Raw genomic sequence first — 25,821 nt, forward strand, 5'->3', positions numbered from 1 at the left:
CTTCCCATTTCCAAAAGGTGTAATTAAAAAAAAAAATACATTTGAGCCATATGAATGGGGGAAAATGTTTTGAATGATTTCTTGTTTTCAATCACAAAAACCTGGCATTTGAACAGGGCGGTGTTTACTTTTGATATCCACTGTATATATGTGCCCTGCGATTGGATGGCAACCGGCCCAAAGTCAACTGGGATCACAACGGACCCCACGGCATGTATTCAGGGAATTTTTGAGCGGCTAGTATACTGTGCCCTTGCTCCAGGGCACCAAAGTGGGGCTCTGGGAAAAATCCGCCTGGCAACCAGTTGCAATTTATATTTTGGTTATTAAGTATTGATCTTGAACTCCATTCAACCATATAAAACACATCTGAAGGTAGCATATCACTGTTTTCACACCAAGTCAGTGTATTAAAAGGACTTTTATTTCTTTTTGAACAACGAAACACGTCACAGTGCCTCAAATGGTCCACTGGGGACAAGAATTCACATTTTCGAGGAAGGAAGAAGTGATGAAAGGCAGGAGGAATAAGTGCGACGAGGGAGTGACGAGCAGCATGACTCTGAGCCTGTTCCTGTGCCGTGGAGGCTCCAGTGCCACCAGTAGCACTTGGCTTTGTCAGCATTGCACTTCTCCCGCAAACTGTCAATGAGACCCAATGATATGGATATTTGTGTAACTTTCTGGAACTGTAGAATCTTTGATCACAATACTCGAGGGTGAATTTTCTTTCTTGACTTTTTCCCTGATTGAACACATCAGCATCATGTTGACTCTCCCCCATGAAATAAGGTTTGTGGGATTAACGTCGTGTCAAGCAGCTCTCGTCTGGACACGTTCCAAATGTCCACAAAATGGGCCTCCCGAGGTGGCTCGGGTGGGTCCCGGCTCAGCACGGCGGCCGTCCCGCGGACTCGGGGTGCTCCGAACATTTCCTGCGAGGCGTAGGTGATGTAGAGGAAACCGTCGGGGTCTCTGTAGTGGGAGTAGACTTCCCCCATGCTGGAGGACATGCAGGACATGCTTTTCTCAGCCACCAGCAGGAAGAGAGCCTGGGTCGATTCCAGGTCGATTTTATTCCTGAGAGGGCAGACAGAATCAGATGCGTGAACAAAGAAGATGCAAAGGAACTGAAACTTGAGGTGAGCTCATTTTACCTGAGCAGGCAGAGGAACTGACCCAAGGTGAGCTCAAAGGGAACCAAAAACTTAGTTTTGTCCAATAGGGGGAGAGTCTTTTCACGGATATAACGTTCCACAATAACCTTGAACACAAAACAGTCATCAGCTGGAGGATGAGTCTGGTGACAAAAGGAACACCAGAGGAGCAACTCACAGGCAACTTGTTGGGGAATTTGGAGCGAATGCTGCACACTTCATCTTTTCTTGTTTCTAAGCAGAAAAGAAAAACTTTGTTTCCCTTAAATTTCATCTTGTTTTTAAACATCAACTCATGTTGTCGTAAAAACAAACAAAAAAAAAACTTAATATTAAAGCTCAAATCACGTAAAGACCGCCATTATCTTTCCCCATTGAGAAGATGGTCCTTCCTGACTCAAGGTTAGTACAGTTAACGAAAGAAAGAACAAAATAAAAATGTCATTAACAAAATAAAATAAAAACCAGAGTGCTTGGGATAACTAACTGAAACTACATTTTACGTTTATAAAACTAACTATAATTACATCGGTCAAAAAACTAAAACTAATCCTACAACAAATGTTAAAAACAAAGCAAAAATGATTTTTTTTTAAAACCAAAACAAACCTGCTCTAAAAACTCAAATGAATTCTTAAAAAATTATATATATATATATATATATGTGTGTGTGTGTGTGTGTGTGTGTGTGTGTGTGTGTGTGTGTGTGTGAACAAAATAACAACTAACTAGATTTCTATCAAACAAGAACCAACCCCCCCAATCACAAACCAGTCATATAGACAGCTACGTAAGAATATACACAAATCCAGTGATGCCTTTTCCCATCTACATTTCCTCTCACTCACCCAAGCACTTCCTCTGCTTGAAGGGCATCCCCATCTCCATGGATTTCTCAAAGGGCGCCATCTTGGTTGCTAGCTTGGGGTGGTTTGCCGGGACCTGCGGTGTTGGAAATGTTGCGGCTGTCGGTGGCCCGTGGCTGACGTCGATGTCCCCTCGGGTGGAAGTTTGCAAACCCCAAGGAGAGGCGGGCACTGGGGGGGCTTTATAGGCGAGCGAGTAGGGAGGAGTCTGCCCCCCCCCCCCCTCTCAAAACAAAATAAAAAAAAGTGTGGCCCTCGGTAGTGGCTTCACACGTACTGGTTACCTGACTTAGCATTCTCACAGTCATGTGGGCTGTCAGGAGGGGGACACGAAGGCCAGGAAAAGGAATCCAAATGAGGTCAGACCATTCATGACAGAGCTCCTGATGACATCTTTATCATTTGATTGTCCCAGCCATGATGAGAGTGGTGTTTGCATAACAGGGGAAGTGCAAAGTGAACATTAAAATCCGTGTCAGCAAAGTACTGTAGTAGTAATAGCAATAGCTTCCCCTGGTAACTCAGCTCTCAGAACTGCGAGGCAGACGTGTTAACCACTAAATCACCATGCTGATGGGCGGTAGCTAAAAGGTAGTCATTTTAGCTACCGGTAAATCTATTTTCTCGAGCGGTTGTTATATGAAAATATGGAAATTGGTATATTCACTACGAGCAGAAATTTCACTCCGGGGCACCAGAGAACTGTGGGGAGCGCAAGACAGCAGCATCAGAAAGATAAAGGACACAATTCCAAATGGATATTTATTTAGAAATGTGAAATGAAAATCTTCCCTGTGATGATGAATTATTTTCGTGTCAGACCCAGTGTGACATATTCAAAACTTTCACAAAGGCTTAACTGCTGTCAATACGACCAATTTCATCAAATAGTGTATCGGCACAAATGAAAATATGAATGTGTGTGTATGTAGAGATTTTATTTAACTATTTGAAGTCTATTTGGGGATTACTACATACTCTGACGAAATTCAGTGATTTGCTCACAGTTTCTCTGTGAAAGATCGTAAAAGATTGTCCAAATTTTTTGATGCCAGGGTTGTTGGCAAATGACAGTATTTTTTCGAATAAAATATGTAATTTTATTTTCCAGGAATTTGCTGCTACTCCACGCTTCAACAACTTTTTTGTTGGGACAAGCTTTAATGTAAAATAGATTTGACTCGTGATCGATGCAACCATTTGTAGCGAAAGCAGTGTAGTCCTTTTTCAACAGCAGGACAAACTGGTCACCTTTGACTCAGACATGGTCCACAATCCAGTTTTAAGGCTCGGCAGCACAGATTAAAGGGCAGATTACCATCCTTTACTGGAGAGTATCGCCATCTGCTGGTCAAAGGATGCTACTTGTCAACAACGCAATACTGGAGAACTTGACTTTATTCTTATTGATCAAAAAGCATCAAGGAAGTTAGTGTCAAGATGAGGTTGTTGCACTTCGACTGGATCTCATCCTGCCTCGAAATGTGAGTAGACCTAACATATTTTTTGCGGAATTACAATCATATGCAGGAGAAACATAGTCCCTCAATTACATTAACATTTTGAGTGACTTGATTTTTGTGGGAAAAAAATGGACAAAATTAAAATGGATGGACGAAGCACTGAATGTTAGTTACTTGTGCAGCATTTTTGCGTCGTCATTAAAAGTTAATTTTCGTGTAAGGAAAAAAAAATGCGGTATGTGGTTATTTTGTTGTTTGCCTCAAAGCCTTTGTTGTTCGAGTTAGGGGAGTGGATCTTTTATACCCGCATTGAAATATGGATGATAAAAATCAAAATATATTGAGAGCACGCACGCACAACTTTTGTCCATATTTTAAGTGGCATTTTTGCCAGACATCTGGTAAGGAAGTGCGCGGTCCAATGCGGTGCCCCAGTAGCACTGATGAAAAAGTGTGCAGCATTTAAGGTGCCCATCCCTATCATAGACAGCAAGGCTGGCTGTGTGAACATGGCCACAATGGCAGTCCATGCATGTCACATCAAATAGAGTCCGCTAGAAACGTCACCTAAAGACACAAAGGACCCTGGGAACATAAAACAGACCCCCGTGATGAGGTCACTTGTTCAGACACACTGTCTCTATGGGAACTCTCAAGGAATGCAAGGGTGTATTTATGCACGAGCCTGTACGCTTCAAGTTGGACTCAACGTTTTTTTTTCCTTCTTCCCGTGCGTCTGTTCGAAAAAACTTGCCGACCAATAGCAGCGCGGCTAAAGCACGCTGGCCCCGCCCCCTCCGCCGCTGCTTCCCACGTTGTGCGCGTGTTGCATTGTCTCATTTGGAACTACTGCAGCCTGCTTGGCACCATGGCGACTCCCGCTCGTTCTCCACACAAATAAGTGGCAACGGGAGGTCACTCGTGGATCCGGTCACGGTGCATCTACTCGCTGAAAACCTCAACGATTGGGCTCAATGTGCGTTAATGCTGCGTTAAATTACCCGGCTGCTATGTTGCGATCTCTCGCCCGGATGCGCTATCCAATTGGAGGACCGTCGCCGTAGCATTCGTCGCCCTTTGCTCGCCAACCGGCCAGCGGCCAGAGCGACGATGGCGGCCGGCCGCCGCGGCTACGTCAACTCTCTCTGGTCGGGCACCGATCGCGTGCGCATCGGCGAGCGCCTCAAAGCGACGCTGGCCGGGGTCCTGGAGCTGGAGCTGCTCCGGTGCAAACACCTCGAGATGGTGGACGCCGCTCTCGGGGATCGAGCAGACGTCAACGAGCCGGAGCCGGCGGACGGGAGCGAAGCCCAGGATGATGCCGGGCAGAACACTGCGTCATCCCGCGGGCAACAGGTCAGTCCTCCTACTCTGTCAGCTCCTAACACGAATCTCCAGGTCTGCATGCCGCATCCCGCCGCCCCAAGTTGATTGAGAAGAGAATTAAATGTCATCGAACTGGGCTGGCGCAGCCTTTATTTCCATCAGCTGTAAAGGTCACTTTGGCATATCAGACTCTTCATCAGGTACACCTGCACAAGGTGCTCCAATTCAAGATATTCCATGCTCACGTTTGACTGACACTTACCGATTTCACAATATTATGGTGGTCGCTTGCAGTAGTGTTGAAGGGCCTGTTATGCTTAACCTGCTTATATTATTCACACTTCTTTCTATGATTTCTTTAGAGATACAGTGTGTATTAGAAATGTGGCTTACGCGTGTATATATTGGTGTATTATATCAGTCAATAATAATTTCTACTATACAGTAAGTGTACAAATATCACTGTTGCATATTGATTGGTTATTGCTTACAAACTACCACATACTAACATGGTAATATTTTCCCCCATATTTAAATTAGTGTGTATTTCGTTTGCTTGTTGTGTATATATTATAAATACAAGTGCATGTTTTTGAATTTTGATGATGTGGCCATTTCATTTTCCTCATAGGATTAATATTCTATTACTACGGCGCCCCGGAGATGATTAGAAATATCTCCGATTGATGGACTGCAGTTTTCTACCCCACAGCAAGCTACAACCAAAATCAAACACTTGAACATTATTATCGGCATGCGGGCCAAATCTGAATACGGATGATAGGTGTACCTAATGTTATGGCCAGGATGTAGATCATATTGGAGAATGTGGGTTGACATACAATTCAGAAGGACACAATGTTCCTGCCTGGAGCTGTAGCCTACAGTGAGAGTGATATTGTACATTATTTGTGAACGTGAACCACATTTTGCTCTAGCAAAACCACCATCACTTTGGAGCTGTGACATTCTGTTGCTTCCTTGAAAAATGAAGCTGAGGGCACAGCAGAGGAGTGTGATTGCTAAAAAGTCAAGCAGAAAGTCACACAAGCAAGAAAATGTCAATGTGACAGTTATGGTGAGGATAAATTTTGTGGCGCCTCATTTGGTTTCGAGTTGAACAGGATCCAGCCGACTTTGGGGCGAACACCCGGTTGCTCGCCAATAAAACACATACGGTGTAGACAACCAACCATTCACATGCATTCACATTCACACCGATAGAATATTTCAAGGCTACACAAACAGCCTTGACGTTACAACACATTTATAAACATGGTTGTCTGGGAAATTTCCCAGCGGGGATGGATAAGGCTCTCAGAAGCTGAGCTGCGCAACTCCCAATGTGCTTCAACGTCATCACGTTGGCATTTGTCAGTGAAAGAGTCAGTCCAAATGACTTCTCAAAAGTCTGCGCAGCGACAGAAACGAGAGGCATCTGAGCGAAGGCATCATGGTGGAAGTGCCGCCTTCCACACCGCCCACCCGCTACCTTCTCCTCTGTTGTCCCCTCCAACCATTTGGTGCGGCAATGCCCCGCAGAGAGGACAAGGCGGCATGACTCATTCTCACCTCAGAAGAGAGCTGCCGGTAGGGCCCGGCAGGTTGGCGCCCTACCCTCTGCCCCCGTCTTCATAAACAGCACTGAGGTCCAACATGTAGACGCGTGTAGACGGAACAACATCGAATTTAATGATCCCTCTACACATGGGTTCTTGCTCGAGCACATTCGACCGCATGACTCAATGCTTTGGAATGATGTAACAAGTTGTTTTTGAAAATACATGCTCACTGGCAACTTCGTAAGATCCTGCCCCTAATACAAAAGTCTTCTCAACAATTTTGCGTTACCAAGTAAAATATGGTTCAGCTTGGTGATATTCTTGTGGTTGTGCTTTGCCCAGCGTCACACAAAATCAACATTCCACAAGATCATAGTTTGCTCTTGTTTCAGTTTGAAATATATTTACCCTTTGTGACATCAGTCTTTGTACTGCTAAGAGTTGGACAGTTTTGCGATGAAATGTCTTGTAAACATTGGGAACATCTCAGTTTGATGGCGTGAGGTTCCACGCCAGTTAACGATCCATCCATCTTCCATATCACGTTTATCATGTTATGCATTAATATGTGTTTGTGGTATATGAATGAAGCAGAAAAATTCCCTCGTTATCCATCTCAGGGGGGCAGCCATTTTGCCACCTGCTGTCAAATGAAAATGACATCACCGTGTCTAAAATTTCAGCTTGCGAACATCTCATGACCAAACAGGTGAGCCGCGATTGGTCGTTACCTGAGCCCTGTGCAACCGCAATGTCATTTCAGTCGAGAGCAAGTAACAAAATGGCCGCCCCCTGAGATGGATAAAAACGGGTGGATTATGCTGGTTCGTTCATATTTCACAAACACAATATTAATCACAACGCCGTGTTTAGACTAGTGGAGGCGTCTAGAGCATATTCTCAAGTAGATTATTGACTTGGCCTCCCCGTTAAGTCATGACACAGTGTGCGCTCCTCATTTTTGTTTAGTTTTCACCCTGTTGCTTGAAATGCAATTTGCCCCTTGCTACAAAGTGTGCAAATCTATATTTTGCAAGCACAGATTAAAGCCATGCGGGGCCAAATGTCGAGGCAAAGAAACATTCCATTTATCTCATTCATGCAACCTTCATGTCTATAATAAACTCCTTGAACCACATGTTCACACATTTCTCAAAGGCATGTGGGTTAAGTAAATACATCTGATGGAAAATAAAGCATTTTACTCAAAAGGAAAAGTTGCGAGTGTGCAACATGACATGATTTAGCTTTTATCTGAAGGACCAGCCAGCTCTAGAAGCATGTCAGAGAAAGAGATGGATGGACTGCCGTGTGACTCTTGAAAATGAGGTTTAGTGTTGGGAAGCATCACCTTACATGAAGCCATTAGACTGACTTGTGGATTGAGGCAGGCTTTGTCTCTGCTTGTTGCCTCGGGATCTGAAGCGCGCGCGCGCGCACGCACGCACACACGCATACACAGGAGTCTACCTGACAGAATTTTTTCAGAAGCACCGCGTTGGCGTATGTTCAACTTTCAAAATGAATAATGCATGATCAATAAATAGTGCTCAACAAAACACATCCTACATTGTTTGGCTGCATTGTAGTCCACAGATATATACACGTGTTGTTCCTCATTGTTCCAGAGACGCTCACATGAACGAATATCAGATTACAATGCTCATAACAGACCCCCCCACTTAGTCTCCTATGATTTGATCATGCACCGCCTGGGTCTGCGTGCAACATTATATGCCATAATGTGCATTTGAGGATGGACAAGACAGACCAAGATATATGCATGCATGTGACACATGGACGTAATCTTGGAATAGAATTAGAGTGAAAAGTGCAGGTTGAGTTAGACACTCGCTGCTCGTGTGTGGGAGGAGAAGCGAGAAGAGTTAGAGCGGTGCTGAGTCGGTGGCGGCGGGCTGAGAAGATATTATGGGAGTGGGTAGGGAGAGCGGGGGGGGGGGGATTAGTTCTCAAGGGGAGTTAGAGGAGAGTGAGTGTGGTGATTATGGGCGGTGGTGGGGTCATCCACGATGCCCTTCTCCCTAGCCCCGGCAACCGCTTGAACTCCCTCAGCCCCCACCCCACCCCCTCCTTTAATCACTCAATGAGTCACTCTTCAGTCTTATTTTCCCACCGCTTTCGTCATCTCCAAGGTGACAGGTGAAGATGGACCGCAGTTAGAATCTAAAGATCTCCCTTTATTAAGATATCCCCTTCTTTCTATCCTCCTCTTCATCCCACTCCCCCTTTCCCTTCTGCCGCTCTGCTGCTTGGTTTTTGTTACGTCATCTGTCTTCTCCCATTATCTCCCCCACCCCCCTTGCCACCCACCCCTCCTGTCTCCTGTCATCACAGCGGTGAGTCACTACCTGTATTGTTTTCTTGATCAGTAGTGCTCACGGGCTTTCTCTTGCCTCATGCAGAGACTGGCTGCAGTGCTTGTGGGTTGGGTAGGGGTATTTGGAGAATAATTGAAGGGATGTGGGTGGGGGTAATGGTTGATGGGGTTACTCAATGCACTTGCTATTCAAGGAAATGGAAGCACGTTGCTGACTTGATAGCGTGTCAGTCTTGCTGTATGGGGGTGGAGTCTCGTTCACGAAATGTGTGTTCTGGGACGAGTGATGTCATCGGGGCACACCCTGACAATTATGTCATACAGTCCTCTCCAATACTTTTGGAGGTTGTAGTCGTGCTTTTGTTTTTGTCATACACTCGTGGGTTGCAGATTAGAATAAAGTTTGGAATTCCAACTTTTATTTCGTGGTATTTACATCTAGAGATGGTAAGCAACTCAGGACAGAGCACCTTTTGTTTGAAGCGAGCCACTTTTCCAGTGAGCTAAAGTATTGCCAGAGACATCATTAAATTAACAAAGTGAATAACATTTCATATTTGGTGGGATCATCTTTCGAGTTATGACTGCATCAGTCCTGTGACCCACTAATTTCACCAGACTGTTGCATTTTTTATTTGAAATGCTTTTCCAGGCTTTATTGGAGCCTCTTGTACTTCTTGTTTGTTTCTGGGGGGTTTCTCCCTTCAGTCTCCTCTTCAGGAGGTAAAATGCATGCTTTATTGGGTTAAGGTCCGGTGATTGACTTGCCCATTCGAGGACCTTTCCAGAAGCAGCCATGTAAGCCCAGCTCATGATATTCCCGCCACCATCCTTCACAGATCAGCTTGTGTGTTTTGGATCATGAGCAGGCCCTTTCATTCTCCATACTTTGGCCTTTCTATCTCTTTGGTAGAGGTGCATCTGGGTCTTATCAGTCCATAAAACTTTGTTCCAAAACTTTTGTGGCTCATTTCTGTACTTCTTTGCAAAATCCATACCAAACCTGGGAGGAGAGGAATCTTAAAACTTACACTAAAACCACACACACACACACACACACACACACACACACACACACACACACACACACACACACACACACACACACACACACACAAACTGCAATCCAAACTGAGAAAATGACTGCTTGTGCCTCATTATGCATGCGAACCTCATTAAATATCTGTGTTGAGTGTTGATACTGCGCATAAAAAATATACTGTTCTTGTATGTTGACATGATCACTCAGCCCACACCTGTCTTGGACTGTTTTTATTTCAGGCACCCTCCCCCTCTGACACAATGGGCCTGTCAAGTCAGACTAACCCAGACAACTCCTGCAGTAACTCTGGCGACGGGACGGTACATTTCGCGCTGGGCGGGGGGAGTAACTCCCGCTGGTCCACTCTGTCTTGGGACGCCCCCTCTGACCTGCTGTCACCGCCCACGCCCGAGCCCAGTGGTGCCATCCACCTGGACAGTGATTCTAGACCGAGCTCAGGTAAAAAAAAAAAAAAAAAAAAAAAAAAACAACTGCAGCTAAAAAAAAAATGCCGTGTACGAATAAAGATCAAACATAAACCACAGTAATTAAAAAAAATGATCATAAAATCAAGATCCTGCAGCGCCTCCTCTGTCTTTAAGATCATCCTGTGACGGTGCTTACAGTGTGTTGGCCGCCTGCGGTTCCGCTATCAACCTTTTGATGGTCTTGTCTGTTATGAAGTTCAGATTCCCCGGACGAGCGATAAAAAAAAAAGAGCGATATTCTATCTCTTTGGTAGAGGTGCATCTGGGTCTTATCAGTCCATAAAACTTTGTTCCAAAACTTTTGTGGCTCATTTCTGTACTTCTTTGCAAAATCCATACCAAACCTGGGAGGAGAGGAATCTTAAAACTTACACTAAAACCACACACACACACACACACACACACACACACACACACACACACACACACACACACACACACAAACTGCAATTCAAACTGAGAAAATGACTGCTTGTGCCTCATTATGCATGCGAACCTCATTAAATATCTGTGTTGAGTGTTGATACTGCGCATAAAAAATATACTGTTCTTGTATGTTGACATGATCACTCAGCCCACACCTGTCTTGGACTGTTTTTATTTCAGGCACCCTCCCCCTCTGACACAATGGGCCTGTCAAGTCAGACTAACCCAGACAACTCCTGCAGTAACTCTGGCGACGGGACGGTACATTTCGCGCTGGGCGGGGGGAGTAACTCCCGCTGGTCCACTCTGTCTTGGGACGCCCCCTCTGACCTGCTGTCACCGCCCACGCCCGAGCCCAGTGGTGCCATCCACCTGGACAGTGATTCTAGACCGAGCTCAGGTAAAAAAAAAAAAAAAAAAAAATACATCAATAAAAAACGTACCAACAGAAGTGAGTGAACGTCTTGTGTAAGACGTCTTTCTAAACATTAACCAGTCTTTTTTTCGACTTTGTTTACTTGCACTTTGTGTGACTTAGCAGTTCACACTGACTCACTCAACTTTTTAGCCTTTCCTGGCAAACACATTATCGGAGCTGCTATTCAAGCCATCCATACATTCCTCTCACAATTTGCAATTATTCACATCTCTTTTGAGGAAAAGGTGTCGGTGCTTCAGAATTACTTTCACACGTGTACTGATCTTTTTGGAAAACTGAGCTGTCAAGTTTGTTTGTTGAATCAAAGTTAGACGCGTTGCTTGTTTTCCTTTTAATATGTAGTAATTTCTGACCTTCTTAACTTCCCCGTCACATGCATGACCTGATGTTTTTCTTTCAAGGATTCTATTCAGTGAGTGGGAGCTCTTTGTCAGACTCGTGCTACTCAGTGTCCAGCGACGCTGCCCAGGGAGGACAGGTGCAGGCAAGTAGACCCTCCAAGGTTTGGGAGCAGGTCCCCGGGTCAGTGGGCAATACTGACATCTTGTGGTTAGATTGTGCAATGCAACAGCCAGTCGCGCAAGATCAAAGCAAGGATGCTGAGCCAACCCAGCAGCAGTCACTGTCAGGTGAGATGAAGATCATGGTGGAAATTAAAATGTAATTGGCACATGTTTCAACAAAATGTTTTTCTGTCCTTTTGTTCTACAGTTTCAAGGGACCCGGAGGTGTCTGGTCTCAGCTTTCTGTCCGACCTCTGCCCAGGCCTCAACCATTCATTGATTTCTTCCCTTCTGAAGCTTGACCGTGTCTCTCTGTCCTCCACCTCCTCCTGTGCACAACGACCCCAGTTGGACTCATGCTACTGCGAAGACCTCATATCCCGTAGGACAAAAGAGGTATATCCGTATCCCAGTCCGCTGCACGCCGTTGCCCTCCAGAGTCCTCTTTTTACCTGTCAGACGCAGGCACGATCTCCTTCTCCAAATCCTGAAGGAAATCAAGCAGACGAGCAAACAGAAACCATCAGTGGTGTAAATCCGCCTCTCCAACGGCAGAATGTAATAAACCCAGCATCTTTGACCCAGCTGGAGCAGTACATCGCTCGGCTAGCTCATCAATACCACCGTCGGATAAACCTTTCCATCCCGGATCTTGCACAATGTCCAGTCACACACAGAGGCCTTGGCACGTCTGGAAAAAGTCACGGTTCCACCCAGTCCCTGTCTGCCTTTGAAAGCCGCAGTACACCTTCCACGTTGCCGGGGGGCAGTGTAACACCCTGCAAATCACTGCTGGGTAACTCAGCTCGAGTGAGCCTCAATGCTCCTGGGAAAAAAGCCACGAGGAACTCAATCAATCTGGGTAGCCTTCCCTCTGCGACCGGAGAGGATTTGAACATCAACGTACATCTCAACTTAAACTTGAACCTTGCTCCCGGTTTAAACTCTAATCGGGGAATTGTCGAAGCACCCCAAAAAGTCAATCTGGGGGCTGACTCTGCAGGTTCAGCTGCTTCAGTGCAGACACAACCCTCCTCAACACCTGGCCCAGCACTTCGAGCACGGCCTCGAATTTCCACCTGTCCTACTTCCCTGAACCACCGCAGTTCCCTCGAGATCACGTCGGTTCCTGCAGCCACTTCTGGATTTGGACCACCAGCCTTCTCTCGCTCACTGGATTGGAGTGCCGGAGCGCCATCTGAGGTTGGAACTTCAGTATTTGGTTCAGTTGCAGGCCCCCAGCGCAGCAGTTTGACACAGGATTCCAGCTCCAGTCCCAGGCCGATTGAGGACTCCCCCATGGTGGGGGAAATCTCCCGTCTTTCTGGCTTGTCGAGGGCTGTCGTGGTCGGGCTGATGGAGCAAGGCGTAGAACTGGACATCGACTGCTTCCAGGCGGAAGCAGCCAGTGAGTTGAAGAAACATAAAGGTCTCCTGGTACCCCACAAAGAACAAGCACACGACTACATAAGACCAGCCGACCTGAACCCCCAGAGACCAATCCAGCTGTCTCTCAGCGTCACCCATTCTCCGCAATCCCAGTCCAGTCTCACTCCTCCCCTTTCACACTCCAGCAGCCCGATCCTCCCTTACCAGTCCATCCATGCTCCTTCTTCAGTCTACTCCTCAGACAACCAGTACCAACAGATCACTTCCCCATCCAACCTGCCCTCATCCACAGCCTCCTCTCCTACCTCCCGACCCACGCAAAGAGCCCACTCTCCTCTACGTCCACTCCAACCCTCTCCGATGGGAGCCACCCCGCTCTCAGTTTTCCGAAGAGACGCCCCTTTCCAGTGTTCACTGCCCCGTGCCACCACCAGCACATCTCCAGCAGAATACGGTGGCATCCATCCAAGGAGTGGGTCACTCCGACACAGCGGTGGCTGGAATAGGGTGGAGGGGGATGGGCTCTACAGAGGCAAGCATGCGTCTCACAAGCTGATCAGGGCAGCGACCGTGAGCAGCTACAGCAAGAGGGAGGACTATGGTTCTGCTTGGCTTGAGGATGAGGAGACACGATCACGTAGCAAGACCTCCAACAAACTCAGCAGAGCCTTTGAGGGGCACCTCTGGGGAAAGGACACGCTGAGTGAGAGGGAGGAGATGGATCGGGCTGAGTATGGGTACGGATGGACAAGGAACATAGGCGGAAGCTGCAGGGGAGAACAGAGAAGGGCGAAGGTGGAATCCAGCGCTCATGACAAGCTGCCAAAGGGAGACAGCTCACCGATTTTCTTGAAGAAGAGAGGGAAGGAGGGTGCAGAGAAACGGAGCTCCAGTGTCAGGATGTCCAGGAGGGCTCTGTTCAGGAGCGAGTCTCAGGGCTTGCTGGTGCCTTGCAACCAAGATGAGCCCACACGACAGTCAAACTGGGTTTCCTCATTCGATGTGGGGCAATGTGCCATGAGTGCAGCCAGGGACGAGGGGGCCGCAATGCTTCGTGCAAAGGACAACCACCTCTCATCCACTGCAAGCCTCTTTAACCTCTCCTGCTCTCAGAGCTTCGAGAGCAGCTGTCACTCCCACTCTCCTCTTTCCTCTCCTTCTTTTTCTCCATCCCCACCGCCCAGACTGCCCCTGCAACGTACTCGATCCTTGAGAGACTTGGGGAGGAGAGTTTTTGGCTCCATGAGATCTTTAAGCCTCAAACAGAAACCATCAAAGAAGTGACTTTCCGGCTACTTGTTGTGTTAACACTGTCGAATAATACCAAAAAAAAAAAAAAAAAAGTAAAAAGTATTGCTTTTGGACTGGAGATACTCAACACTCATCCTCTCAACAACCACACATTTGTTGGTGAGTTTCTCACATTGATCCATCCATACCATAAAATGTTTAACTTCCAAAGGGACTTGCAGCCTAAATAGAGGGCTGGAGAACATGCTGACTGCAACTGCAGCTCATATTTAAAGAATGGTAGATACCTGTAAGAATGAATGTGAGCTATCGGCATGTGATGATGCAAAGACTCATATAAACATCTTGTTTGTGTTTCTGTGAAGTCCTTGTAGAAAACTAAGATGAGTAAAAAGTAGCTACAGTAATAGTAAAAAGACCATGAACATACACATATCATCAGCGACTTGAATGATGTAACTTATGAAAACAAATTTATTCGTATACACTGTTCTGCATGCTGCTCTGTGACAAATTTGGTGATCAGTAAATGGGGGAATGATGTTCTTTTTTTTTTACAATTGGCAATCCTGCCTCTGAAGTACAATCATACTGGCCAAATGTTGACCAAAACCAATTTTTTTTTTTTTACCATGAACATACACATATCATCAGCGACTTGAATGATGTAACTTATGAAAACAAATTTATTCGTATACACTGTTCTGCATGCTGCTCTGTGACAAATTTGGTGATCAGTAAATGGGGGAATGATGTTCTTTTTTTTTTTACAATTGGCAATCCTGCCTCTGAAGTACAATCATACTGGCCAAATGTTGACCAAAACCAATTTTTTTTTTTTTATGTGCTCAGGATTTTGAAAGAATTGTTGCGTGTGACTAAGTGCAACTTCTCAATGAATAAAATAAACCTGCAACGAAACATCACCCGTGTTATAAATACAAACCCATACAACCAGCAAGATTCATATTGGGTTGATAGCCCTGTAGAATTTACGAAACAAAACAATCTGGTTGAAAATGAACAGTTGACCGTATTTGCTTTCAGAGTCAGCTCAGCTCTGTGGACATGTTTGCTCTGCTGAGTTCAAGACCTGCTCTCCTTGTTGCTAGGGAACACAATTTCTCGTCTCAACTCTCCATCTGAAACCTCTTTTTTTAATGTTTAACATTTACTACCAGTGAAAAGTTTGAACGCTGTTTCAATAGTATGAAACTTGTTATGTCCAAAATTTTTACTGGTAGTAGACAAATATTGCTGTCCCTCACTCATCACAGAAAAAATAAGACATTACTGGTTCAGGCTTTCTTTTCAGAATGTTCTTTCGTTGGTCTGCCATCCGCCCGGCTTGAACAAAGTCCCTGAGCTCAGATGAGGCATCATTAAGAGACTACCTCGCTCGATGCATCAGTCTGGTTCTATTCTCCAGAACTACTCTTTGTGCTAGAGGCAAACATGCCTCGGTACATGGCTTTCTCCTGGACTAACTCATGGCTTAGCTTCTCCTCGACCTTCTGCAGGTACCTCCTGACGTTCACATCTGAAACAGAAAAAGAAAAGGGTCAGCACAGGATTTCAACAATTCACTAGTTGAAGAGCTCTGCAAATGTACAAAGGAATAGCAACTCTAAAAAGAAGCCATCTGTAGATAATTTTCAAAACTAAAAGCTTCAAAGCCATTTTGAATTGCGCCGTATACCGGCTTGTGATCAGGAGTAAGTCTTTACTGCCATGTCAACCTGAATGTTTCTGGCATTTCTTTCGCGTTGGCGGAAATAACCGAGTTGTGCATCGTACTTGAGAAAGGTGTTATACTTTTCATGTCACTTTACAGCCGTCCATTTACCAGCGACTTACCACACGTCATTTATACTTCAGTACTGTTGGGAATGCCTCAAAGTTAAAAATAAACTACAGAAGAGTAATATTAAAATCAGGGATAGGCAGTTCACGGGCCCAATGCGAACCCACACTAGTCCCTTGATTTATTTATGAACATTACAGCTCATTTTATTTTCGACTGTTTCGGTTCTGAAGTGCAACCTTTTTCACCACTTGATCACATTGTAACACTCAGGCTCTATTAGAGACTACCGGGTAGAAATTTGATATATCATGGTGAAATGCTGTCTAATGTTTGCCTCATATGCCTCACGTCATAGCTTGACGTCTAACTGCAGTAGCCTGGGGTTTGTACTCAAGTCACGGTTTCATGATTACAGGCTCGCCATGCAGGGGGGACACACTTTATTTTTATTTTTTGTGGCTCCTTTAGGAAGCAGAGTGAACTGCCCCAGACTGTACTGTATAATAGTGATGAGTGAGTCTGCCTCTTCATTTGAGAATATTGAATGGCATGCGGGACAAACATAGTATATTTAAATCTGTGCTAGAGTTCATTTTTGTGTTAAAAAAAAAAAATTACACAAAATGAGTTCTTGGACTTTAATAAACATTGCTTTGCTCTTTTGCAGTTCTGTGCCATCTGGAATGGTATTATGTATGCACAAGAGCCCCTAGAATCACAGGATGTCATTTTGTTTGGTTCTAACCTTTTGTTGAGGAAGAGTGGATCTTTTATACATACATGATCTTACACAAAATAGGTTCACTAAAAATGAAAGCATATGCACATATTGTGTCCACATTTAAACAGGCATTTTTGTCACATGTCTGAGTAAGCAGTGTGATGTGTCTCCCTCGTAGTGCTGATAAAAAATTGTGGCCCCCCTCCATCATTTGAGATGCCCATCCCTGAATTAAATGGAGGAGACCCTCAAACCAATTTACCATTAGGCTGCACCATGCAGGCCTGGGTCAGGTACTGCTTGGCTTGCTGTGCGTCTCCCAGCTCTAGTGTGGCAACGCCCACCCTGTACAGCGCTTTGGAATCAGCTGGTCGCTGCTCCAACACTCGCAGGCTGTACTCACGGACACGAGAATAGTCCACACTCTCTCTCTGCAGCAAACAGGCTGAAAAAGAAAAACAGTGTCTGTCCACATACACTTTCACTTTTTTGGTTGAGACCACATTTTATCACATACTATACTAGGGGTGTGTTTCCAATCTCTAATTACACTTGGACTCTGCCTTGTTTTAATATACCAGCTAAATTGTTGAAGCAGTCCACTTGTGTGTTTCTCAAGAATGTCTCTTGTTCAGATGTGAGAGCTGGCCTCTCTGGTCCAAATCCTTTTAAAGTTGAGTGCACTTTAGAGTCGAGGCTTCGAAGAATCAAAAGAGCACGGTGATAACGGCCAACAGCGGAACGGATGTTCTTTTCCCGGTAGAAAGCGTTCCCTTCGGTCTTCATTTGCGCGGCTTCTTCCAGCAAAACCCAAACTGGCTTTAAAGCAGGGGGAACAGCAGCAGGAGAAGCTGCTGCCGCTGCTCCCTCCATTGCCGGCCTCTCTTCTCCTCCGTCAATCTGCATTTCTGGCTCGGGGCTCGTATGCTGAAAAAAAAAATGAGCATGGTCGTTGCCATTTTACTTCCAAAAAATCCAATTTATATGACATCATATGCTCAACAAAACAAGTACTAGAGGTTCAAGCCTAATGTTCACTATAAATACACACAAATATAAACAACACCTCCACATTATTTAAAGAGATGCTCCAATAATTATGAGTTGTGTTCAACATAGGTACACTCTCTTTTAAACACAAGGACAATTTTCTGAATTTTAATGACTGATAGACTCATGTTTGTTTGACTTTCAATGGTGTGTACTACCTTTTGAGATGTAACATGATATTTAGTTGGAATCATTTGCTTTTGTGTGTGCACATTAACAAATCATTTGCAATCGATGACCCACATTTGTGAGAGCTGAATGTAGCAATGCGTGCCTATAGAAAATCTTGACTTTAAACGAAAGTCAAGGATTTCTACCAAATACGTCTTTGAAGCAAACAGCGACATGCCAAAATGCCAACGGCTTGTCTCATGTTCGGGTTGCGTCAAATAGTTCCTTGAGAGTCAGACAGATAGGAACAGCTCTTAATGTTTAGCAGTACAGTTCTACATCACTGAAAACAATCAACCACAAAAATAAACATTGTCAAACGACACTGTCGATGGAATTCATTATATCATCACAAATAAGGTTGGGCTAAATCTTGACTGAAAGACACGGTTAGCACAAACGGACTTGTGTACGTTAACACTACAACTCAGCTACCCATGCTAGTCAGCGGACACACCTCCTCAGACACAATGTTTACGAAACTACCCCCCCCCCCCCACCAACACCAGGAATTTTGTTGATGTACGTGTTTTCAAGAGTTATACAGTACTGTATTTGAATCTGGGCTCACCTTGAATAAAAAGCGAGTTGACAGCTACTTCGAAAATCTGTTATTGACGCTGCTTCACGTCCTCGCCTTTCTTCTTCTTTTAAGATTTTAGGCGGATTCCATGTAATTGGTGCATACCGCCACCTACTGTACAGGAGAGTGCAAAGGGCCCGACAAGCAATGGCATATACGATTGGTCAAAGACTCGCAAGCCGGTACGAACATATTTGCCAATAAAAATATTTTTATTAGCAGCTCCACGCTGCCATAGTAATGCGACCAGCATTTGGCGCAATCCCATGATGCAGGCTCTGTCCAAATTCGCAGGCTGCATCCTCCGGAAAGCGTATTTTTCGTCCGCATGACGTCACTTCTGTCCCGTTTTTTTTTGTTTCATATTCGAGAAAGACAATTCGAAAGCTGGGGCCTTTAAAGCCTTCAAAGGCTCCTCCAAGCCTCCATGGACCGCACAAACCGTGGCAAATTTGGACAGGCTTAATGTGAATTTTGAAACCATGTGTAGAATAATCCATGTGTAGAATTATCTGAGTGACATCTCCCCTTTTTCCAAGTTAATCTTAAGTAAACATCATAAAATAATCAGGAACAGCAGCTGTCTCAAATATAAATGTTCTTCTTCGAGCAGCAATAAAAAGAAACCTTCACATTCACTCTTTTTTTCACCACTCGGTAGAATCCTCCACACCTGTCAGTGCCACACGTAGAATTGCTCTTAAAAAAAAATCCCAAAAAGTTCAATATATGGTTCATTTATCCATACCCCCCAACCCTCTACACGCATACACACACACACACACACACACACACACACACACACACACACACACACACACACACGCACACACACACACACACACACACACACACACACACACACACACACACACACACACACACACACACACACACAGAGGCTGGTGCCAAATACGTGTGTCGGGAGGGGCGGCCTTCCTATGCAAGAATGGGAACATAATCAAGTGCAATTGTGTAGGAGTTAAACAGGTCCATGCATTAGCCCAAGTAGTGTTTAGTTCAGTTTTATTCACAAATTGAAAACAAAACGTTTCCCATTTTGCAGCAACTCCACGAGGGTAAATGTAGTACAGGAAAAATACATGGCATTAAGGACTTAACATTACAACATGATTTAATTTTCATTCTGACCTTCAGGTATCTCGTCCTCGTGGTTTTCAACAGTATCGCTGCTCGCTAACATGAGAATCTGTGGCGACTGTTGGGTTTTCACCTTCAACACATTAAATCTCTCTGGAATCAGACCTTTTTCGAACAACAGGGAAGCCAGGTAAGAGACCAACAAAGCGGAGATAAAATTGCACAGCATGCATATAGTATTAACAGGTGCATGCTGCACATACACTCCGTTTTCAAGTGTGCATCCTGGGAAATGGAGGGTGACAGGTAACCCTAAAGACGTCTCGCCGCTCAGCAGTCGCAGCACCACACTGACCAAGAGACCCGCCATGGCACCGTAGCCATTGGAGATGTCGAAGAAGAGGACGCAAATGAGTTGAGGGAACATAAAGACATAGGTGATGCTGGAGCCAAGGACCCACAATGACATAATGCTGGCCTCGAGGAAGACGAGGGATGTGCCTGTGAGGCCAATTACCAGCGTCATGATCCGGATCACCCACTGTACTTCCCTATCAGATGCCTGCAGAGATGTAAGATGTGGGCAATGAAATCCACCTGATATTTTTACCCTAAAGGAAGCTGTGGCAAACTCTCTTACCTTCGTTCTTAAGATACTCTTATAAATGTTGGACACAAAGAGAGAGACTGCTGATAACATAAATGAGTCAATTGTTGACATCACAGCAGCAGTTGTTGCAGAAATACCAACAATGGATATGAAACTTGGGGTGAGTTGCTGCAAAGCAATGGGCATGATAAGACTGGTCTCCCCACGTTCCAATGGAGATGGTGATCCATACGCCGTCTTATTCCAATCTATTGCAAAACAAAGTTGGAACACTGAAAATGTGCACTAATTCGTAGTACAGTACGCTTTTCTGCTTCTGTACCTGTGGATGCTGCAACCGCTCCAATCAAGATTGATGGGATTGCAACAAGGATGACGATGGGAGCTGCAAAGAGGCCGACCAGCCTAGCTGTAGCTGAGGAAGACGATGACAGGATTCTCTGGTAGTAGTCTTGACAGGCCAAATTGCCGAAAATCTAAAATAAAAACCTTTTTATCAAGCGTTTGATTACCATCATGTCCTCAAAATGTTGTACATTTAATGCAAAATGGCCAGTTGTCTCATGACTCGGCTCTGTTTTGAACTCTGTTTCAGCTGGAGTGGTGGGCGGTTCCCTCCAGCCAAGGACAACTGGCAACGCGGTCTCCTTCCTGCCTCACCGGTTTGAAGAGTTGGGTACTGTATTCGCATAGAGCAGTGAAGCCCCTGAGTTACACCACCTTCAGATTCATCCACATCCTCTGAGCAACTCACGTCCTGAACTTCGGTCCTCCCTGCCGGACTTTCTTGCCGCGTTTCGCAGGGTGTTCCACCACGCAGTTCTTGGGAAGGAGGCCGCAGGTCAGTTATTGGACTATCATCGGGGTATTCAGCCTGTCGCTGACTACTCTATCACGTTTCGCATCCTGGCGGCGGAAAGTGGGTTTGACGACTGCGCGTAACGCACCATCTTTGTCGGCCCTACCCGAGGTCTCTCCATCCACTCTTTAGTGGATTCCGGGGCAGATGATTGTTTTATTGACCCCACTCTGGTGCACAATTTAGGTTGTTCGGTCGAGAATTTAGGAGAGGTCAAGAGGGTTTGTGATCTCGATGGTTGACTCCTGGCAGAAGTAAAGCAAATCACAGGTCCTTTGACGCTAAAGATTTCCGTAAATCATGTCGACGCTACATGGCAATTCTTGTTCATGCGCTCACTATCAGCACCATTAGTTTTAGGATTACTCTGGCTCAGGGCCCACAACCCGGTCATGACAGGGGACCGCCCAATCGTTGTAAATTGGAGTTCATTTTGTTCTGCACACTGCCTCCGTTCTACGATAAGAATATTTGCCGACAGAAGATCCCAAATAATTTACATGATCTGTGCCAGGTATTCAGTAAGGATTGTGTACAATCATTGCCTCCCCACTGACCCTATGAATGTGCGATTTTCTCCGCAGTTCAGCACTTCCCACTTCACGACTTTATCAGGTATCACAAGAAGCGTGACGGGAATATAGAGGCAATTCTCTTGCTGCAGGTCTCATTAGTCCGTCCAAATTGTTTATTAAGGACTGGATTTTTCTGGTTTGACTCGTTTTTCTTAATTTTTTTTGTATCCACTGTCATTTGTTGTACCATGTCGGTCTTGCGTATTTTTAAATAAAGAAATTTTGTTCAAACCCGATTGAGTCCACGTTTTGAGAGTCCAGTTCTGTTCCGGATCATTCCGGAACTGTTACAAGTTGGACTGATATTTTTGTAATGTATTCTAAAGGAATCCGGATTCATATGCATTAGAAATAACAAGTCGACACACTTCTGTTCAAATGCCTTTTTTCCTGGAAAAGAAAAAAATGAGACAAAGTTGGTTTCACCAGAATATAACACATTGTCCCATGTGTTTGGGCATTCTATTGTGGTCCGACGAAAACAACTTTAAGCTGTTTGGCCATAGTAGTTCAAAAATGTATGCTTGGTGCAACTATAATATCAAAAATAACATGCACGTTGGACATTCTGAGCTCTCACCAACAACAAAGTTTGATCAATCCAAGTCCATATTTTGTCCGAGTCAATGGAACTGACCCACGGGGCCTGGTAGGTGAAGTTTAAAGCGGTCGTAGCGATGTCATCTGAATAGGGGTTCGTGAGCAGGAAAGGGACGCATATCCACTGCAAAGAGTACGATTATGAAACACAAATGTTTGTAGGATTCAACGACATGAGCCACTCACCATTCCAATCGACATGAGGATCAGCTGAATGATATCTGTGTAGGCTACAGAAGTGAGCCCACCTAACAATGTGTAGATGATGGCGACTGTAGCCGAAATCCAAATACAATGTACGTACGGTAAATCCAGGACCACGCTCATCGATGCACCTAAAATGACAAAGGTACCAGGCACGCATAGTATGTATTCTTGTTCAGAGTATGTTTTCTAATAAACTCTCGAAGAATTTTCAGAGCTGGTTTTTGTTTTGTTTCATTTTGGGACATTTAGCTATCGCATTGTAAAAAAAGAAGAATACCGTGTTGTAAAAATGTACCTCACAACAGGGGTCCCCAACCTTTTTTGCCCCACGGACCGGTTTATGTCAGACAATATTTTCAGGGACCGGCATTTAAGGTGTGGCAGAAATAATACAACAAAATGATATGGTATGAGCTGCATGAAAACTGTGGTGTTTTCGAAATCTAATAATAAACACAAGGAGCGTCTAATCTGGCCGCAACACTCTGATCGCTATGGTAATGTTTAATGCCTTCAAAATACGATACAATGCAAATTCAAAGTGCATGAAAATGACGACTCACCAAACCCCCTAGCTTGATTTTCTGCAACCAGACGGTTCCATCTCGAGGTAATAGGAGACAATGACACCTCAAGTGTGTGGTTTATGTCCAGTCTACTTCGTCATTTTGTTTTAGTCGCCGTTGCTGCAGAAAACCCGCGCCTCACACAGGTAGGATGTCGGAAATAGCAACAGCGCTATTGTGGCGATCTCAGAGTATTCAGCCATAACTTTAATCCAGTTGTCTCGAACGTACTTTTAAGGCCGCCGTCATTTGCGATCTCCAGCAGTTTTTTTACTCATTTTGCGAGCTCCTGCGTTTTGTTTTTAGCGTAATCGGTCACGTGACGGAGAAGCGTGGCTTGACGTGTGTCAAGTGTGACACAGACGGATGTAACGGAGAATCCGGGAATGTTTCAAAATAAAACATCTTTCGTATTCCGAAATAAATAAAATGGAATTAAGGAAAGTTCTTTCTGTGCGGCCCGGTAACAAATGCCCTGCGGACCGGTACCGGTCCGCGGACCGGCGGTTGGGGACCCCTGCTCTAAGTGCTTTATACTGTGACCTCACTCACCTACTGATGACGCAGGATCAGGAGCAACTTCATCAGTAGAACAGAAAACACTCCGCTAATTAACTTTCCATATTTGTCACGAAATGGGTCCATCATTGTCACATATTTTCTGTCTCTCATTGGCTTGGCGAGGAAAACTCCCCCTTCAGAGCACACAAAAGTTTGATTGTTGTCTCATTCAAAAAAAACTAACAAAAACAAAGTAAAATTCAGCCGTCCTCCTTTCCATGCTTCAGAATTATGAATACAAGATGATTTTGCGATACATCCAATGTACACTCCTGATGAGGAAAATGAATGGCCACGGAAGAAGATCTTACCTATCAGAAAAGAAGCGCTGACTGAAATTGGTATGAGAGCAGCCCAGGCCAGGCCCAAGTCTGGATTGTAAATTGCCTCAGTCAGCCCAACGATGAAGCCTCCTCCAGTGAACGTCGCTGGAGGACACAACACGTACACTCTCAAACTAAAGTGATGTGAGATTTTCAGTCTTCACCAGTGGTATGCTGTCAGGGCCTTCAAGGTCTTCCCTGTTGGCCGAAACACTGTCGGAAGCACTGAATTCCATTTACAACTTACAAGAAACTGTATTCCACAGTCTATTATCTTATTTTCAGAGCATGCCTTGGCTGCACAGCTTTTTTTTGTAGTCCAATTAGATTTCATTTTCAATTTTTTTTACCTTTTCAATGCCATAAACGCTGGCCCCACACATCCATACACAGTAATTACAATGGCTGTTTTTGTTTTTGTTTATGTTTTGAAGGAGGGGCCCCTCCTTCTCCTCCGACAGGAAAAAAAAAGTTGGAACATCTCAAGTCAATCAATGGTTTTGCGGGAAGTTTGGCTAATGCCAGACACAACTCCAGGATTTTTTTTCTCTCTCAGGGCTAGAGTGGAGCTTGACTAATACATAGGGGACCTGAGAAAATGTATAAATATATTTTAGAATATCAGCTAATGTACGAGAGGGGCTTAATTGGGCTTCACAAATCTCTGACAGTGCTATAGCGTCCCCAGTTCCGGTGTAGCGACATGCTTGGCTAATACTAAATGTTATCTTGTGTCACAGTTCAACAGCTGTACTAAACAATTAAGTACACTCACAAGATACTCAACTCCCGGTTATAAATTGATAGTGAGGCTTACAGTAATTTGTACAGAAACTGGTAGATGCACATATCAAGTAAAACAAAAAAAAAAGATTTTTCCAAACTTTGAATAACAACTTAGCAGTAGCATTGATACATTCCTTTACGACTGAAACCTTGGTAAATTCTCATTCATGTTGCACTAAAATCCAAACGGCCATATTTTACAACAATATATATATTTAGCAAAACATTTTCAGTTTTATTCTCTGATGAAGGTTGTGCTGCTTTGTATGGTCCTCCAGATGGATGGGCGGCAGATAGCCATCACATCCTCACAAGATTGCAACGTCAGCAAGGAAGTGGTGTACTGATGAGGATGTTTACCTGTCATGGTAAAGACTCCCACCACTGGATGGATCCTTCTATTTCCCAGCAGTGTGATGTCCATCCTGTTTGCCTGCTTGTTCTTATGCATCCACTCGGTCTTCATGGAGGCCCAGATGCCGGTACCAAGAACCAGCAGATAGAAAAGCGCCATTATCACAACGCCTGGGATGTTCACACTCATCTTGCTCAGTGGCAGATGAAATCTTTCGCAAATTCTTTATCTGCAGCAGTGTGCAGTTCAGCTTCGCAGGCCAACAGCAATTGCTGTCTGGAATTTAAACTGCCCTAAATTTGGCACCAATTTTGAATATTGATTCAATGTTAATCCATCCATGCCTTTTCCTAACCGCTTATCCTCACGAGGGTACGGGTGACATCCCAGATGTCTTCGGGCAGTAGGCAAGAACACATCCTGAAGTGGTTGTCAGCTAATCGCAAGGCACACAGACAAATAACCATCCACGTTCACAATCACACCAAGGGACAATTTAGAGTGCTCCATTAACTTGCAATGCATGTTTTTGGAATGTGGGAGGAAACCAGAGCATCCGGAGAAAACATACGCAGGCACAGGCATTTAAGTTTGTCAGCATTTACTTCACAATTCATCCAAACGCACACATAAAATACTGTAGCATGATTTCCAGCATGAGTGAAAAAAAAAAAGTATATTTTATATATATATATA

At 44.7% G+C, this 25,821-nt stretch overlaps 4 protein-coding genes across 5 annotated transcripts in view; 1 reads left to right on the forward strand and 3 right to left on the reverse strand.

Annotated features, from left to right (window-relative positions):
- Positions 1–402: 402 nt before the first annotated feature.
- On the reverse strand, positions 403–2,205 carry map1lc3cl (microtubule-associated protein 1 light chain 3 gamma, like). Its single transcript, XM_019870036.1, has 4 exons — positions 2,006–2,205; positions 1,336–1,391; positions 1,158–1,264; positions 403–1,080 (listed from the first exon to the last, which is right to left on the reverse strand). Exons 1-4 carry the CDS (start codon positions 2,064–2,066, stop codon positions 765–767), a joined length of 540 nt encoding a protein of 179 aa, XP_019725595.1. The 5' UTR covers positions 2,067–2,205; the 3' UTR covers positions 403–764.
- Positions 2,206–3,671: 1,466 nt separating this feature from the next.
- Positions 3,672–14,875, forward strand: LOC109515909 (uncharacterized). 2 transcript variants are annotated; one of them, XM_019870032.1, is made up of 4 exons: positions 3,672–4,842; positions 9,994–10,213; positions 11,509–11,736; positions 11,819–14,875. In XM_019870032.1, the coding sequence occupies exons 1-4, from the start codon at positions 4,597–4,599 to the stop codon at positions 14,281–14,283; spliced, it is 3,159 nt and encodes a 1,052-aa protein (XP_019725591.1). In that variant the 5' UTR covers positions 3,672–4,596; the 3' UTR covers positions 14,284–14,875. The 2 variants fall into 2 exon arrangements, with proteins under 2 accessions (XP_019725591.1, XP_019725592.1); XM_019870033.1 differs by lacking the exons at positions 3,672–4,842; positions 9,994–10,213 and adding an exon at positions 10,738–11,068.
- A 43-nt stretch (positions 14,876–14,918) lies between these two features.
- ttc9c (tetratricopeptide repeat domain 9C) lies at positions 14,919–18,683 on the reverse strand. The gene is made up of 4 exons (XM_019870035.1): positions 18,571–18,683; positions 17,357–17,705; positions 17,041–17,223; positions 14,919–15,790 (listed from the first exon to the last, which is right to left on the reverse strand). Exons 2-4 carry the CDS (start codon positions 17,682–17,684, stop codon positions 15,669–15,671), a joined length of 633 nt encoding a protein of 210 aa, XP_019725594.1. The 5' UTR covers positions 17,685–17,705; positions 18,571–18,683; the 3' UTR covers positions 14,919–15,668.
- Positions 18,684–19,525: 842 nt separating this feature from the next.
- LOC109515718 (high-affinity choline transporter 1-like) overlaps positions 19,526–25,821 on the reverse strand; it is a 21,482-nt gene continuing 15,186 nt past the window's right edge. The window contains exons 3-7 of the mRNA XM_019869682.1: positions 22,514–22,662; positions 22,308–22,451; positions 20,616–20,769; positions 20,324–20,541; positions 19,526–20,245 (exon numbers count right to left, since the gene is read on the reverse strand). Coding sequence (XP_019725241.1) covers positions 19,718–20,245; positions 20,324–20,541; positions 20,616–20,769; positions 22,308–22,451; positions 22,514–22,662 — 1,193 coding nt within the window. The 3' untranslated portion in view covers positions 19,526–19,717. The remainder of the gene's footprint in view (positions 20,246–20,323; positions 20,542–20,615; positions 20,770–22,307; positions 22,452–22,513; positions 22,663–25,821) is intronic.

The sequence above is a fragment of the Hippocampus comes genome, unplaced genomic scaffold, assembly GCF_001891065.2.
Source record: "Hippocampus comes isolate QL1 unplaced genomic scaffold, H_comes_QL1_v1.1 scaffold9, whole genome shotgun sequence".
Classification (NCBI taxonomy): Eukaryota; Metazoa; Chordata; class Actinopteri; order Syngnathiformes; family Syngnathidae; genus Hippocampus; species Hippocampus comes.

Excerpts from the sequence above, each read along its gene's own strand:
- ttc9c (XM_019870035.1), bottom strand. The coding sequence starts at position 17,684 with ATGCAGATTGACGGAGGAGAAGAGAGGCCGGCAATGGAGGGAGCAGCG. Across the intron at positions 17,224-17,356 it reads CTGCTTCAACAATTTAGCTG|CCTGTTTGCTGCAGAGAGAG; the intron begins GTATATTAAAAC and ends TTTCTTTTTCAG. Across the intron at positions 15,791-17,040 it reads CTGCATGGTGCAGCCTAATG|ATGTGAACGTCAGGAGGTAC; the intron begins GTAAATTGGTTT and ends TTTCTGTTTCAG.
- map1lc3cl (XM_019870036.1), bottom strand. The coding sequence starts at position 2,066 with ATGGCGCCCTTTGAGAAATCCATGGAGATGGGGATGCCCTTCAAGCAG. Across the intron at positions 1,392-2,005 it reads CAAGCAGAGGAAGTGCTTGG|AAACAAGAAAAGATGAAGTG; the intron begins GTGAGTGAGAGG and ends TTTTCTGCTTAG. Across the intron at positions 1,265-1,335 it reads AATTCCCCAACAAGTTGCCT|GTTATTGTGGAACGTTATAT; the intron begins GTGAGTTGCTCC and ends TTTGTGTTCAAG.
- LOC109515909 (XM_019870032.1), top strand. The coding sequence starts at position 4,597 with ATGGCGGCCGGCCGCCGCGGCTACGTCAACTCTCTCTGGTCGGGCACC. Across the intron at positions 10,214-11,508 it reads TGATTCTAGACCGAGCTCAG|GATTCTATTCAGTGAGTGGG; the intron begins GTAAAAAAAAAA and ends TTTTCTTTCAAG. Across the intron at positions 11,737-11,818 it reads CCAGCAGCAGTCACTGTCAG|TTTCAAGGGACCCGGAGGTG; the intron begins GTGAGATGAAGA and ends TTTGTTCTACAG.